Source organism: Microchirus variegatus, assembly GCF_963457635.1.
Source record: "Microchirus variegatus genome assembly, chromosome: 8".
NCBI lineage: Eukaryota > Metazoa > Chordata > Actinopteri > Pleuronectiformes > Soleidae > Microchirus > Microchirus variegatus.
The window spans coordinates 1,799,081-1,816,471 of NC_139809.1; the positions used below are offsets into that span (position 1 = coordinate 1,799,081).

Here is a 17,391-nt window from a genome sequence, read left to right on the forward strand (position 1 = left end):
TTTCTCAATCCATGATGGAGGATATTAATAGTCAGATAAAGCAAAGATTGCTGAATAATTTCTCTTTCACTGAGACGGCAATAATAGCCGCCGCACGGGTTGTTTACATTTCATTTTCTAGAATATGTGGATAATGTGTGTCATATATCTTGAGACAATTCCTATTTGCAACTTGGTAAGTAAAAAAAAACCCTCTTCAACGAAGGCTTTGTAATGCATCAGGTAGGAGGCAGAGTATAAAGGTATACAGGGTCATGGATACTCATGCGTTGACCGTGTTGTCTCTTAATGCACAGGAGGTGTTCTTCATTAAGCAGGAGTGCTTCCAGGGCAGGCCTTTCATCAGTGAAAGTGTGTTTATGTCAGATAGTGGGCTGCCTGATATGAGCAGAGAGGCCCCTGTCTCTCATTACATTAAGACAAAGAAACTCCCTAGCGCAGGTCATACGTCGTCAGTTAATACACATGGAGGCCGAGTCAAGACTCACATCCTTAAAGCCCAATTTATACTCCTGCGTAAAGTGCTCTGCGTAGGCTACGCAGAGTCCTCTGCGTCGACGCATAACCTGTTGTAGAGCCTCTGCGTCGTCTCCGGCTGAGTGTCCGTCACTCCGTCAAGGGACAACGGAGACGGCAAGAGCTGCGATTGGTCCTCAGGACAGGCCGAGCTAAGCTGCTCTGTGCCGGCTCACAGTGAGCACCGAGCGTCCACAGAAGGCGGAGCTGAACACCGCCGACTTCGTCGCTGCCGAACTATAAATACGTCATATCTTAACACACACAGCACATGTTTAGACTCTAAATGGCCAATTTCTCGCCTCAAATTATCTTAAAACTGCGTTCCGGGACACAGAAAAGTGACAAACGGCCACTGTTTCAACAACAACAGTCTTTCTCCCTCGGACGCCATTGCTCACTGTAGCCAAAAGCACAACAACCTTGCGCAGCGACCCCTACTGATCGGGCGGGAAATTGCAGCGCCTATCCGTCACCACGACGCAGAAGTATAAAGGCTCGAGTGGTCTACGTGGTGACGCAGACGGATAACGCATTACGCAGTCGGAGAAGTATAATGTGGCCTTAAGACGCTCTGACACACAAACTGAAGCCCCGTCTGTCCAAAGACAGGAAGTGCTGAAAGGAAATAGGACTGTTTGACCGCGACAGGGCATTTTAAAATTACACGAGGTGTCACTGTGTGCGTGAGAAGATGAGTTGTGTCAGTTTGGCGTCGACATTGTGTGTAGACTCAAGTTGTTAGTGAAGCTATAGATGGTACAGTGCACCTGAGGGGATAATGTGAGGACTTTTCTGCTGAAATGGGTCCAAATAAAGTGACGAGCCAATATGCGCGGTGTATGTTTGATTGTGCGCAGGTTTTTTTTTCTGTGATACTTTCATCTTAATGCCTTTTCAAGTCAGGAGAATGCATTTTCCTGGAGCAGCACTTTCAAAAAAATCTGTTTTGATTGTTTTCTCTCAGGGGCAGGGAGAGGCTTCAGCACGTGGAACGACCATGGAGGGGGATTGTCTCAGCTGCATCAAGTACCTCATGTTTGTCTTCAATTTCCTCATCTTCGTGAGTATTTTTCATCTCTTCCTAAAAGACACTTAATTTAGCTATCTGTGAAGTTTAGTGTCAGCCTAATGATTTTAGATGGGCCTCTGGCTGCCCTCTGCTCCACTGACTAATGGAGCCACATTTGCATTTCATTAGACGGAGGCAATCTTGATTCTATCAAATTCTCTTTTGATTAGATTTTAGTGTGCTGACACACATCTGAGGCTCACTGTGCCATGTGGAGTTTGTGACTGGCACCTGATGTTATCACTCTTGATCAGACAATCAAGGGTAATCCTGTTAAGTCGGAGCCCACAAAGGGGGGGAGGGTCACAGTAAGAAGGTTTGTCCCCTTTCCTGCTTTATTAAGCGCAACCAAACCGTTTATAGACTCCACTGAAATGTGGTTCAAGGCAACCAGAGGCAATACTGCAACCAGTAGAGCAAAGAACAAACTCAGCTGTTAGCATCACTCAGTAACAGGCGCCGTTTTTAGTGCCGTTTGCAACTTCACGGCATTTTTCAAACCCAACAAGCTTTCACAAAGACTTTCTCTTCTCCTCACTCCTGTATCTCGGCCCCCTCGGGTGATGTAAGGTTCAGTTTAGTTAAAGAAGAGTAGATATCTACATGTAACCGTTCCACCCCTTTGTGCCTCAGTAGATACTCAAGTCTTTTATCTTAACTCTCACCCCAACTGCTCAGAGATTTGCATCCCCATTATCTTCTCCTTTGAAAAAAAAAGAAGCACAAATTCATCCTCCATTGTGTTGAGTGTTTCATGTGCCAGTAGGGACACCGAGTGATCCTTTGAGTTCCAATTAACTTTTTCAAATGCAGCCACTTTCTGTTTTGTCTGACTTTGTGCTTTCTGTCTCTTTTTTTTCTTCATCAGCTTGGGGGTTCTTTCCTCCTGGGAGTGGGAGTGTGGGTACTGGTGGACCCCACCGGGTTCAGGGAAATTGTAGCAGCCAACCCGTTGCTATTCACCGGCGTCTACATCATCCTGGGCATGGGAGGCATGCTCTTCCTCCTGGGCTTCCTGGGCTGCTGTGGAGCTATCCGTGAAAACAAGTGTCTGCTTCTCTTTGTGAGTTGACAGACAATTTAAAAAACGTGGATGTGTTACCGATCTTGTTTGTGTGCGTGTGTGTTGATTATTCTGTCTGCCAACATTTGGACTGTCATGCCTAGACAGAAAGCTTAAAGAGCAAAATGCCCTTTATATTTGCCTTTGTGCTTTGAGCCTCATGCATTGTTAATGCTGAGTGAAGTGAGCACAGCCACAGTGTGATTTTTACTGACTGATGTGCAGTTTTTCCTGATACTTATCCACCCTGTCTCCCTTTCTCTTTTGTGATTGTTTCCTTTTTTTGTGTACAGTTCTTCATGCTCATCCTCCTCATCTTCTTAGCAGAGCTGGCTGCTGCCATTCTGGCCTTCATATTCAGGGAACATGTAAGTTGCCTCAGTCTTCATTCCTTCCTTGAGCACCAGTAGTCACTTGGGCTGGGTGTCACAATGTATTGCTGAATTGTCTGTCAGAAGACTAAAACCTGGCATTTCTCATTAAAACACTAATAAATCAAACTGAGGTAGCAGAATCTGAAATGCTATCTTTTTTATTTACATTACTTCCAGTGATGTTCTTGTGTTATTAATTATTATTATTATTATTATTACCTATTTGTACGATCTTTCTGTTGATCCTAACCTTTCCGTGTCTGTTGCATTAGCTGACCAGAGAGTACTTCACCAAGGAGTTGAAGAGACATTACCAGGGCTACAACAACACTGACGTCTTCACCTCCACATGGAACGCCATCATGACTACGGTAAGGCCACAGAGCTCACGCGCGGTTAGCTCCTGCAGCCTGGTGTCGGGGGAATATGTTTTATAGATAAACTCCGAGGCATGTAGGTCAGTCTTCATGCTGGATTCACTCACACACGCTGGAACACAGACCAGAGCACAAACATACCGTTCCTATCCATTAGCTATAGCCCTTATCCTTTGAGGGTCACTGGGAGATGGAGGCAGTTCAGGTGACACTGTGCGACAGGCAGCGTACATCCTAGAAAGGTCAGCAGTCCATTAGAGTCAGTATGTTTTCCACTACTACCGCTGTAGCTTGACTATACCTTTTAATTGGACGACTGCCCTCGTCCTAGTGTTAAAGCACTAGCAGGGAATCAATGTATTAATTCAAGTGTGTCTGCCTTCGATACACTACATGGGGATATGGCCCCCTTTCAGCAACTGGCATTTAGTCATTAACATGTTAAAGCGGACCTAGACCAGAAGTTCCAATTAACGCTGTTTTTTTAGTGTGTATCTGCATCATTACCTTGTTTATGAAGCCCTGAAGGTTCTAAACAAACAGTTTAGCCACTGCTGAGAACGCTGTGTTTTATTGTGATCTCGGGCTCAACGAGATCTCTGAAAAAACCCGGTCCGGTTACGTAAACAGCGGTTCTCCTGAACAGCAGATCCTCCTGCTGCAGGCACTAGTCCGGGTACATCCGGTTGCGTACATTGAAGAAGAATAACGTCCGTTGTGGAGGTGTTTCACGAGTGACAGTGTCTTCTGACTCCGTGTCAAAGTCATAAACGTGACTGCGGCGGGGAGTCGTGAAGAAGCTATTTTTAAACACTGTTAAAACAATGTTTTGATAATGAGGAGCAGTGCATCCACCGTTCCAGAGGGGGGCACTGTGCTTCTGAGAGCGGGTGTGCTGAATATGTCACTTCCGGGTATTGGCCAATCACAACACACTCTGTCTTCTGGGTGTGAGAGTTCAGTCTGAAATATCGCGGCTTAGCACAGCGTCAGAAAAGACAGATTTCTTTCGGCTCGTTTACAGCAACAAGGAGGTTTTTGACCATAAAAACAAGTTAATGTATGTAAGTAGACCTCCATAACTAACATATTTGTGCAACAGGACCACTATATGTGAGCTTTAAGCTCTGAGCCTTTCTACTACATAAACTTCACAATTTTTAATTCCTTACACTGACATCCAGTCTCCTTGTCATTCCAAAGACACACTTGCCTTGGTTTCGCCAACTTCTTCTATTACTTCTGGGACAAAGGCCAGGGATTCAGACTGTAGAGCATGCACGGAGCGCTAAGGTCAACTTGAGTTCAGCTGCATTTCTGAATGCTGAATGTAATAGTAATTCAACTCCCACTTGCATTATCTGAACGTGTTACACTTTCAGTCACGCAAACACGCATTTTTTTAACACTCTAGTTTTAGTCCAACGAACCCAAGCATTAGATTTAATCTTATACTTTTTAATGGAGCGTGGAGGCATCTCAAGCTCAGATTCACACCTCTGGACAATTTTGCTCCAGCCCTCTGTTATTACAGTCTTTAGACTGTTGGTGTACATGGAGGTACATGGATGTGAAAACAAGCTTCTTCCAGCTAAGATTATTAGCAAAAGTAAAGGCTTATCTCCCCAGGAATGATCTCGAGAAAGTCATTCGCACTTTTTTTACTTCACGGTTAGACTACTGCAACTCTTTGTTTTGTTGGTCTCGACCAGTCAGCACTGCACCGTTTACAGCTGGTCCAAAACGCAGCCGCCCGCCTGCCGACTGGAAAGAAACGGCGTGATCACATCAGTCCTGTCCTTGCGTCTTTGCACTGGCTGCCTGTTCATTTTCAGGATCCAGTTCAAGGTTTTATTAATTGTTTTTAAGTGTTTGAATGGTCTGGTACCATCATACTTATCAGAGAAACTCGTACAGCCTCACAGTACCTCCAGAGCACTTAGGTCAACAAACCAGCTACTTCTGGCAGTACCTCGGTCCAGACTCTCTACTCGTGGGGACAGAGCCTTCTCATTCGCGGCCCCCATGCTGTGGAACAGCCTACCTTTCCAGGTTAAGCCCAATTTATACTTCTGCGTAAAGTGCTCTGCGTAGGCTACGTAGAGACTCTGCGTCGACGCAGAGACTGTCGAAGAGCCTCTGCGTTGTCTCCGTCTGCACGAAATATTTTTTAAGTGTCCGTCACTCCGTCAAGGGACAACGGAGACGGCAAGAGCTGCGATTGGTCCTCAGGACAGGCTGAGCGAAGCTGCTCTGTGCCGGCTCACAGTGAGCACCGAGCGTCCTGACAGAGGCGGAGCTGATCCCCGCCGATAACGCCGCTGCCGAACTATAAATACGTCATATCTTAACACACACAGCACATGTTTAGACCCTAAATGGCCAATTTTTCGCCTCAAATTATCTTAAAACTGCGTTCCGTCACACAGAAAAGTGAGAAACGGCCACTGTTTCAACAACAACAGTCTTTCTCTCTCTTTCTTTCTCGGACGCCATTGCTCACTGTAGCCACAAGCACAACAACCTTGCGCAGCGACCCCTACTGATCGGGCGGGAAATTGCAGCGAGTGTCCGTCACCACGACGCAGAAGTATAAATGCTCGAGGCGTCTCCGTGGTGACGCAGACGGATAACGCATACGCAGTCGGAGAAGTATAATGTGGCCTTTAGAGCTGCACAGTCTGTTGAGCACTTTAAAACACTACTAAAAACCTATCTTTTTACCCTGGCGTTCAGTCCCAGCTAGACGAGAATCCTTGGCTTTCCTATTTTATTTATTATAATTTTTACTTTTATTTTATTTGTTTTTATCTCTAATTTTAGTTTTTGTCTTAAACTAAGCTCTTACTATTTCCTTTATTGTTTTTATTTGTTGTCGTGTTGTGTGTGGTTGTATTGTGTTCAAATTAACTGTGCAGCACTTTGGCTCAACAGAGGTTGTTTTTAAATGTGCTTTATAAATAAACTTGACTTGACTTGACTTGGAGGAAACACACACTGACAGTGAAGGAACATACCAACTCCACACAGAAAGGCCCTGACCAGCTGACCTGAAGGTGTGACTCCAGAACATTCCCCCATTAGTTCTAACCACTGCAAGCCGGCAATAGCGATGTGTTCTCCTGTTCTCTCACCTGCCTTCAGTTTGACTGCTGTCAGGTGAATAATAGAAAGAATGTCTCCTCTTCTATATGCTGCTCTCCTCCTCTCTACAGTTTGACTGCTGTGGTGTGAACAGCCCAGAGGATTTTAAGGACAGCCTGTTCAGGCTGATCAACCAGAATCATATGGTGCCAGAAGCCTGCTGTCAGCGTGCCAGTCAGGCCGGGGACTTGGCCTATATCAGCCAGGAGCAGTGCTTATCAGGCAATATGATGTTTCGCAATAACAAGGTAACTTCTGTCATCGAATGTGTCAACTCTCTCTCTCTCTCACTCTCTCTCTCTCTCTCTCTCTCTCCCTATCTTTCTCCCTCCTTCCAAACCACCTCTAGGCTTAATTAGAGCAGGAGATAGTTGAGGGATGACACCCAGGGACTATGGCTGACTCCTCCATGGCTGATTAGTCCTTTTTCATGTTTTGGTTGTCATAGGAGACCATCCTACCGCGTGGAATAGTGTGGCGACACCTCTGCATGTGTGTCAGTGTACTGTACTGTGTGTGTGTGTGTGTGTGTGAATGCATGGATGAATTGGATTTCTTTGGATAACACACTGTGCATGTGAGCAAATTACAGGATAATGGTTTTATGAATATACATAATTAGGTGTGTATCACACTCACACACACACACACACATGCCTGTTTCCTTGAGCATAAAGAAAGTTTTTGGAGTGAAATATAATTAGAGTGAAAGCTGATCGGATGATTTTCCTGCACTCACCACCTGTTTTTTTTCAAATAACCGTGAACGATGCGAGATATCTACAGTGTGTGTGTGTGTGTGTGTCTCTGTTCTTTAACACAAAGAGTCCTCATTAAAAGGCAGTGAGGCTGGGGGCCATGCTTCCCACACATTCAGCCAAGGCTTTGTTCACAGCATCGCTCAGTTTAAGCCACGATGTTAGTTTAATTGTCTCTGTAATTCTGCCAGTTTATAGCCCATTGATTCTCAACCGAGCACCATGTTTTTGTGTATCCAAAGGGCTGTTACTCTGCAGTCGTCGACTACTTTGAACTGTACATCTATGTGGCTGGTGCACTCGCCATTGTGGTTCTCACCATTGAGGTAAATCTCTTTTCTTTTTTTTTTTTTTGTATTTCAAATTAACACTGTGCTGCTTTTCTCTTGCCTCTCCAGTGATGTTCATTTCAGAAATGGAGAATTCTGCATTTAGCTGAAGAAATGTGCTGTTTAACTGTTATTGGAAAGCTCTTTGTTTGGCAAGACCTCTATCTAGTGGTCAAACTTGGTATTACAAGAAGGTAGTTCTTGCTTGTACATAATTATGTTTCTATGCAGGGTTACTTTTTTTTTTTTTTTTAATTCTTAGTGCAGATGTCAAGTTAACCTTAACTAAAAACACATAGACCTGCCATTATATCACAGGGTTATCATAATTTTGCAATCGTATAGACAAAAAGAGAGTGTTTCCATTCAAATCTGTAATAAATAAATATTGTCGACCAAAAACAATAATAATTTGAAAAAGAAAATAACATATGGTCATGTTACAGCGCATTGTGTAGTTAGAAATACAACATTAGAGCTTTTAAAAGATAATAAAATATATAAAAGTGAGCTATTAATTACATAAAATGTAGTTTTTATGTCGTGGAGCTGCTGTACTATCATACTTGTAATCATTTTGTAAAAATTAGCTGTGTTTATCCTTGTGTGATAGTAATTTACTCTTCTTCTTTTCATCAGCTCTTTGCCATGGTCTTTGCAATGTGCCTCTTCAGGGGAATCCAGTAGAGCTGCTGTCTGTGATCTTATTTTTCTTTTTATTTCTTTTTTTCTTTTTTTAAAAAAAGGGATTCGGGAGTTAAGTATAAAACGGACACTTGTTAATGTGTTTATCTTTTTTTTTTCTATTGGCTAAGTGGTAGAAAACAAACTCTTGTACTTCACAGCTGGACTTTTGAGGTACTGAGTGTCAGAAACAAACACACACACACACACACACTCATGCAAACCATAGAGATGAGCAGACACACAACTGATGTAAAGTGATTTCTGTGTAAAATGGAAACAGTCAATCGTGGACCAAGTCTAGCACAGACTGGGTATAAAGTTGACCGGGCATGAGGACCAGGTGAAGCCTGAGCAGAAGGCACTGCACTGACTTTTGGATGAAGAATATTTATAATAATTAAAGTTGGCTTAAATGTAAAAAAAAAAATGTGTTTTATGTACAATTTGGCTGTTACCCCTCCCCTTCATACTGTATACTGTAACACTTTCCCCTCCACATGCCTTTTTTACAGCCACTTCTCTTTAATGCTGTACTATATAAGCTGTGTGCGTGTGCTTGTGCGAGTGTGTGAGTGTGTGAGCGTGAGTGTGTGTACATACTGAATGCTCTTTCTGAATGTGTTTGTGAGCATGTGAGTTTGTGGTTTGTCATGACCCCACCCAAGCTTGAAAGCAGACTTCTGATACTTTTTTCTAAACGTATGGTGATGTTTATTGCAGTAGTGGCTATAGCCTATGTGGTTTTAGGCAGTGAACTGTACATTAAGTGTATGCATTTGTATTAGATTGTTGATTCTCCAGTGACATAAATGGCATTCTGGATCACTGTCCTTGTGGGGTCTTTGTTTCTTAAATTGGTTGCACATCTTAAGGTCATTTCATTTGTATTATTCACAGTTTTATCAGAAATACAATTACATTAATGTAATGAAATGCTGGTATGTGTATTTTTTTCATGAGGCCAAATGAAAATCAGTTGTCCCCATTAAACTTTAAATACAAGTTATTTGTCAAATATTATCTGCCTTGGTTGTTACTCTTTCACTTTTATTCTTTACTACACACTTTGAAACATGAAGCATGGTTTCCCTTTATCACAGTGAAATTATACATTGCAATGAGGAGCCATCTTTGGCAAATTGCACATTAAAATTAATGGCAAAGATATTTTTAAAGCAATGTTTCTGAAAAATATGATACTTAACAATATAACAAAATATAGCTAATATAACTTGTGTCTTTGAGAAAATAAAAGGAGAAATAAATATATTTTTATTTGACAACTTAACGTTTTATATAATTTTCTCTAATACTGGTATAATATCAGCAACAAGTTTTGGATCTCTGTATTTTTTTTATTTATTTTTTTCAATCGTGGGCTAAGACCCGCCCCTAGCTTCCCTGTGATTGGCTTATTATAAGTTTGCCTTAATTCCAACCAATCAGCACTCTTCTTGTCTAACCCTGAGCCAATCAGGGGCAGGGTAAGACTGGGCGCTTGTGCTATGTAGCTAAATGCGTGGAGCTTGATTGTGAATAACGTAGAAGGAAGTTAAACTTTCAAAAACTCCTGTACATGATTATGATATGACTCTGAGACGGTCTTATGTTATTAAAATAGAAAGAAAATCAGCGTACTCCATTCTGTAGGTTGACAATGTTGGGTTTTGAAATGGGGACGTGAAGATGGCGGAAGAGGAGGAGGATGACGAGTGAAACACGACGCTGACACTTCCGGTGAGTCAAACTGCTGAGATTTAAAAACGTGCCGTTTCCACGGCAGTTATTTTGTTTAAGTGTTAACAGTCATATTAAAAAAATGTCTCAGTTCAGCTCATGTGCGCCAATACAGTCTAACAGTGAACGAACATTCACACCGAAACTGACGAAGAGAAACCGACATCATTTAGTTGTTTATTTACACCTGTGATTGTGCTTTGTCAAAATGGCTGCTCAATACTGTATAATGCTGTCACTAAGTTAATCCTCTCGAAAACATTAGGGTTTAGGTCTCAAAACAGTTGGAATATGAGAAGTGTTTATCTTATTATATTGTGTTTATGCTATTATAAGTGTTGGAGAGCTTGTTTTAATATTCACAAAAATAAACTTTTTTCAATAGCTTACCGTCATTTTCCAATTGTGTCATGAACATAGATGCTCAAAACACATCTCTTGATTTAAATTATTATATTATATGTGAATATTTTGGGATTTGGGTGTTTCTCAATTTATATGTTATTACTCAAAATATAAATGTTTCATTAGCTTGTATATTGTATATATATGGCTTTGTTGTACTTTAGTTTCAATGTGCACACACTTTTGCACTCAGTCATCATCTGCACGTAAAACTGAGCTCAGGTTTTCCTGCATGTTCACTTGGTGTCAGGCCTATGACGACAGTTATGGACCTGCATGATGGATGAGAGACAGTGAAACCTGTCAGACTTTGGAAATTACCTTTTAATATTTCATACCTGCATGAACTTGATTCTAATGGAACTTACAAACTGCATGAAGCTATATAAAAGATAATAACCAGTATATCTATAGTGCCTCTCGGCTAAAATGAGCATTATGGCTGTAGAAGCTTTCTTGTGTTTCCTGAGATCACCTCAGTCTCATCCATACATTGTAAATGCTGGTCCAAAACCATAAGTTAGACGAGTCTAATATAGACAGCTGGACTTGGGCTCAGTGGAATATATACATATATATTTCCAGTGCAATAATCCAGCGTACATGGGTGTAACCATGTATGCAAACCTGGTGCGATATTATTAGAACACACGTCACACATGTGTTTGCTGAACATGTGCAACAGAGCATTGTTCACATAGCACTTAAAATTCTGTGAAACTGGCTGACGTGCAATAAGATCAACATGTGTGTATTATGTAATTCATTAATGCACTTTAGTAAATTATGTAATCAGGGCAGTGTGCAATATCACCAGCACTGAGCACCCTAATTATCACCAATGCACTTTAGCACTTAGTTGGTCATTGTGGTACTTTTCTCTGGTATGAGATCAACAATATTTCTTTTTTAACATTGTCTCTCATTATGGTGTTGTGTGGCTGGCCTTGTCCTGCCAAGGGACTGAAGATGGAAATTACCTCTTGCTATAATCTTGCATATTTACACTTATCCATCCATTCATCTTCCTCCGTTTCATCCTCCACATGAGGGTCTCACAGGGGGATAGGGCGATAGGCGGGGTACACCCTAGATAGCTTGCTAATCCAGGGTGTAATCCTATTTCCAGTTATATGTTCGTTAATATGTGTACTGTGCCATTATAGATAAATGGATGTAGTATACTATTAAGCAAGCCAACTGAACTGGGAGTGTAGACATAGCTGGGTATCTGAACTTAAATTCCCCAGTCAAGTAAAACAGGTGTTCCTCATCCACTCTTCTCTAACCCACCCCATCCTTGGCAGTGCTGCTGACAGACAGATTTTTGCCATCTTTCTCCACACCTACCTTACACTGCTCAGTTTGTTTCTACTCATCTGCCTGGAGGTGTTTGGCTAAAATGGGACACATTGCAAACAAACCAACAAAAAGCAGGGTTATCTATAGCTTCAGGGTGAGCCAATAATTCTGTGGTTTCTCCACAGCAGTGTTGGCAAGCCACGCATTGAGACATGCTTGTGTGATTATCTGCAGCCAAGATAATCAGTCTTTCTGCAGAACTATGAGGCCATAACATACATCAAAACCGCAGTAGCATGGGACACCACAGTGTTGTTGTGTGCCGTTATCTTGATTGTATCTTGTTGACCATACAGTGATGTGGAAATCATAATTTCCCCCTGGGTACAATAAAGTTATAGTCTACATTAGGCAACAGGATATTGATTGAAATTATGGACAGCAATTTGTGAAACTGCTCGAGATGGGTGGTTAGTGGCTTCCAATTTAGACTCACAGTTAATTAAATATTAAACATTTATTTTAAAGCTGTATTCACATGGAACATATTGTGGTAAATTAAGATACACTTTGCTGTAGTTAAAGGTGAACTAACATTTATCACGTCCCGTTAAACATATTTATGCATTAATAGTCTAATGTTTTAATTGATGGACAGTAATGCTGTAGTCGTTGAAATGCTGCAGTTTATTTGATTCCAGTTTCCCCCGGAATAGTTTTTTTTTTTTTACTATGGAAATGTATGAATATATATATATTCTGTTCATGTTCTAGACAGCCAACTGACCTCTTTTTAGTTTCCCTGCTTCATTACCATATACTGGTGCTCATTACAGTCACCTCCAATAAAAAGAGAAATGTGCAGTTTTGTTTCTCTTGTCATACACGCCATTGGCAATCAGAAATAATCATGTAACAGTAACCACTGGTGTCAAGGGCATGAGTCATGACCAAACTGAATCATAAATACACAAAACCCAAGTGAAGTATCTCAGAACCACATCTTATTTTGAGCTACACAGAAATGAAATAAAAACATTTATATCGGTCTCTTACTCATTAGGTCATCAATCTATTATCATCACGTCTCACAAATGCTTATAAATGTTCCACATCCACTAACCTCGAGTGCTTCAGCCAACAATTCTTTATTTCACCACAAGAGGGCAGTAGCATTCCTTCTATTACACCATTCAGCACTTGTAAATGTACTTTCTTCAAAAGCATTAACATGAACATTGTGTTCACTGTTAAACACAATCAAACACATTCATTCATTCATTCATTCATTCATTTATCCATTATTGTAATCCCTTTTTAAATTATTTTTATTATACTTTATGGAATGACAAATGAATGCAGCTATTTGCCAGTCGTAATATTCCATAACATCTGTATATAAGTGGTACACGGTGCCCTTTTGTTGACTCTGTAAACATGAGCTGCAAAGCAACAACTCTCAGGAGGGCCGACATTTTCATCCTGCAAACTCAAAGTGTTGACTGAGGCAAATTTGACGTGACTATAAGGCCAGAGCCTCAAATTAAAACAGTGTGTCTTTGGTATTTTAGGCACATTTTCTGTTTGACCTACTGATCACTAAGTAAGCACCAGTAGCAATCGCCTTGTCAATGCAAACCCCCCCCCCCCCCACACACACACACACACACACCCAACCAAAAATCCTTTCTATCAGAAGTGTGTGCAATGGTGCATGTCAGGTTCTCGCTGTGTAGTTAACAGCTGCTAAGTGTTACTGGTGGTCAGGACAAGAAGCTCCTGATTCTGGTGGTTTACTGAGCAGCCCTCCTGTTGGCATCACAGCAGACCTTATCACGGTTTTCTAGTACGGATGCAAACGTTGCTTCTGACTCTGGAAAGATGTTAAAGTTTTAAATTAGACAGAAGCCCAAGCAATCAAACTAAAGGCAGCTGAGTTTAAATATCGGGGCGGAAACCTGCCAGACACAAACACTGTGTGTTGACATACTGTGATTTTTTTTTATTTTGAAATAATACACATTAAACAAATTTGACTGAATAAATACCAAAATAAATAATTTATTCTGTTTGGAACTTGAGATACAAATTGACAGTTTGTGGTAAACCTTCAGAGCATCTCTGATTACATTGTTTTAATTTCGTCCACTCGAGAAAAAAAACTTGAAAAAGCTTTTGGATCCTCTCTATAGTAACAAATCTTAATGTAAGAATAAACACAGATGAACGCACATTCAAGAACACTCCTTTGTTCTCAATATGTTACCAGTTAAAGTGGTAGGTCTGTAGTCCTCCTCCTGCTGTTCGTGAAACGTATAAAATCCCTTAAAATAATCTTAGATTTTTTTTGTCGCTGCAAAGGATTGATGTTGTAGTATTTAGCTCTTTGCTCCAGTGTAGTCTTGCACCACTATGTCTCTTCTTTCCTCATAAAAATTCCTCCCAGGGAAAAAGGAAGAAGAGAGTGAGGCATGGGGGAAAGTGGGGCGACGGGCTCCGTGTTCAGTTTGTTTTAGCCCCCTGTTTGGAGAGGAAACTTTCATTGCTTGATGATTTATGAGTGCTTAGCTGCTCAGGGGATTTAGAGAGTCCCCTTCTTCTGCATGTAATAGCCAACCCTCTAACATAAAACTTATTTTTTCTCCTTTGTGTTGTGTTTATCCAGTGTGAAAGGTGTTAGGTCCGGTGGTGAGTTTAAGGGCCCGGAGAAATCCCTAAGGACCATTCAATAGAAACCATACCGGGGGCAGACGATTCACATCTGCTGTGATCGGACCGCAAAACCCAATGTGAAAATGTGAGAATCTAGAAAATACGCTTGACAGCATAGTTTGAAATACAGGCCTCGCCGTAGCCAAATAATGCTGCAGCCCACTGACACAGTAAGGCTTTGTTGTGGTCAAGAACAAATTAATTGTCTAACTGCCATCAAGACCCATGAGACCTGCATCCATGGAGCCATCATAAGGCAGCGTGGTGCCCGTAATCCAGTGTGAAACAGGAAGTGCGCTGGATTGGCTGGGATATCACTGTAGGGATGCATTGTTTCTCAGGCAGAGCGTCACCAGTGTCTCGAGAGAGAGATCTCTTGTGCTCTGTGACTCACTCGCCGAGCATGTGTTTCCAGTCCGCAGGACTTGGATTTAGCTGATGACTACAAATAGATGGCCTGAGCTCTTCCATGCGAAAAGACCACAACATGCTCTATGGTTACAAAGTGGGGGGGAAAAAAACCACCCGTCAGCCAAATGATAGTGATTGTATGACGCCACCTCATTTGTCCTCATTAATAATCACTTTCTCTTTCCTCTCAGTTAGAGAGTTTTCTCACAGCTGAAGATTAATGTTGCTCATTGCACCCCAGATTTCCTCACCCTGTGGCCTTTGCTGTCATCTCTCCCTGTCAATCAGGTCTGAGTTGCCCTGGCGCACATGAGTCTGTGAGAGGTCAACTGTTGTGTATGTCTGACCTTTGAGCTCTGCAGCAGGAGGGCGTCGTGTGCAAATGCATAAGAACAAGGCTGGACTTGAGCACGCGATAAATCAGAAGGATGCCTCCGCCGCCCCCATATTCACAAGATTCATAATTGGAAGCATATTCCAGAGAGGAGAGATGAAATGCTGCTCCGGAGCGCAGAGGTTAGAGGGGTTAGAAACACAGCTGATAACAAACTTAAAATGTGTGAGGAGGGAATCGGTGAAAAAGGCTGCTGGCCTGTGAATGTTGACTTACACATTAAAGGCTGCATATGGGGAAGTAAAAAGTAAAGGCTTCGAGAGTGAGTCCTTTAATTGCCCCAGCATGCCATCTGACAGCTGAAGCATGTTTTATCAGGCCTGTTATTTACGTTGTACCACGTGCGTCTAGTAAATGCAAAATTACGGCTTCATGTATAAACTTGATAAATCTGCTCTCATATGTAATGACTCTGAAAATATGCACTTTTACATTTAACAACATTGCGGCTTTGCAACAATATATAAACGGGGATTTAACCCACTAACCCAGTTACATCCATTCTGATCCTGAGTAAACGTACTCTGTGTCAGTACCACTTCAAATCTCCCCCCTCTGTTTATGTTAGCATGTCAAAAAGCCACACTAGATATTTCCACACTCTAATAAAGTTTTATTAGTTGGAGTTGGTGAATGATGTGAGCCAATGTGAGGCTGTTTCCATGGTAACAGACCACAGAGATGCCTGTCAGGCAGCTGGGCTGGCCATCAGCTGTTCGTTGCTCGTTGTCAGCTGAAGGGAAATTTGAGAAGGAATTGTGGAGTGACCACGCAATAACGAAGCAAGCAGCTGCCTGCTCAGATACAGGCACTTGGGAAGATGCTCACTCTGATAAAGTGACTTTTTTTTGAGCCAAAGTTTTTATTCTCGATTTACACAAATTTACCACAACACTTACGGTTGTTGTTGTTTTTATGAGGGGCTACTAATGTTTTTGCACCATACTAGTCTAGTCTACATATAGTCTACTAAGAACAATCGGATATTGATCTTTCATCAGTTTCCTGTACTCGTGAGTGGTGAAATCTGGCGTGGTATCGTAGAGAATGTTCTTGAGGTCCAGTAACTGTCTGTACATCGACGTTCAAACCTTGGTTTTAAAGAGTGCGTCCTTAATGTCACTCAGAATGAAGTCAAACAGGAAAGGAGCCCATATTCTGCTAAAGCGGAACTATGCAACCTTTGATGGACTTTCTATCACTGTAGTAAACATGTCATGATGAAAGCCGCTGACTGACGCTGTTTGACTTTACTGTTCAAGTGGCTGGTTGCTTGCAGAACATTCAAAGTTTGACTCACGCTCACGATGATGTGGCTGGGAGTCAAATTACTACACTAACCACCCTGGACATTGACGCCGAAATAAAAGGCTTTTATACAGAAAAATCAAGAAAAAGAGGCAACATTTTGGGATTGACTATGTCAAGTGCTATGTCAGCTTAAGGAATTAAATGGTTTCTGTAATGGTAGGAAGACTCGACATGCTCACTCGACATGCTACAATATAGCAGTCAGCCTAGGTTGTTTTGGTTAGCCAGAAATCGCCTAATACAGAGAAGCTGAAACCGGGGCATATCACCACAGAGTGTAGTGGAGGTGGACACACTTAATTCAATAATAACTCCCCTGCTGTCTTTGCATTCTGGTATGAGGACAGTTGTCCACTTAAAAAGTTGCACTACAGCCGCAGCTTAAACGTGCATGGAAAGGTGATCTCTGACTGCTACGTTACGCTTTGCAGTGTTTCTACCCACAGTTGCACAGTGCAACATGGCATTCAGGGAGCAGAGTGTGTGTGTGAAGCAGTTGCAAATATCCCCATTACAAATCAGTATGTAACCTATAAAAAAAACATTTTATTGTTTTAATAATTGCATTTTCCTCAGTAAATGTCTCACACAGATTGTTGCATACACATGAACACATTTCGATTAGCTATGACCTATATAGATGTCCACGACTGTGTAAGCGTCAAAAGAGATGAAAGTGTTCACCTCGATGGAGTTTGTACTGTAGATAAGTTGATGTAGGAAAGGTTGTTCCAGAGCCAAAGAGCCCATTAGAAGGCACTTAGGGAAGAGACGTATCCATGTTCCTCTCTTAATAAAG

The 17,391-nt window shown here is 41.7% G+C and overlaps 1 protein-coding gene across 1 annotated transcript in view; it reads left to right on the plus strand.

Moving 5' to 3' along the window:
• Positions 1-9,152, plus strand: part of tspan18b (tetraspanin 18b) — a 45,312-nt gene extending 36,160 nt beyond the window's left edge. The window contains exons 3-9 of the mRNA XM_083894130.1: positions 1,484-1,579; positions 2,457-2,651; positions 2,945-3,019; positions 3,298-3,396; positions 6,618-6,794; positions 7,547-7,630; positions 8,273-9,152. Of these exons, the coding sequence (XP_083750256.1) occupies positions 1,484-1,579; positions 2,457-2,651; positions 2,945-3,019; positions 3,298-3,396; positions 6,618-6,794; positions 7,547-7,630; positions 8,273-8,320 (774 nt within the window). The 3' untranslated portion in view covers positions 8,321-9,152. The remainder of the gene's footprint in view (positions 1-1,483; positions 1,580-2,456; positions 2,652-2,944; positions 3,020-3,297; positions 3,397-6,617; positions 6,795-7,546; positions 7,631-8,272) is intronic.
• Positions 9,153-17,391: the final 8,239 nt, after the last annotated feature.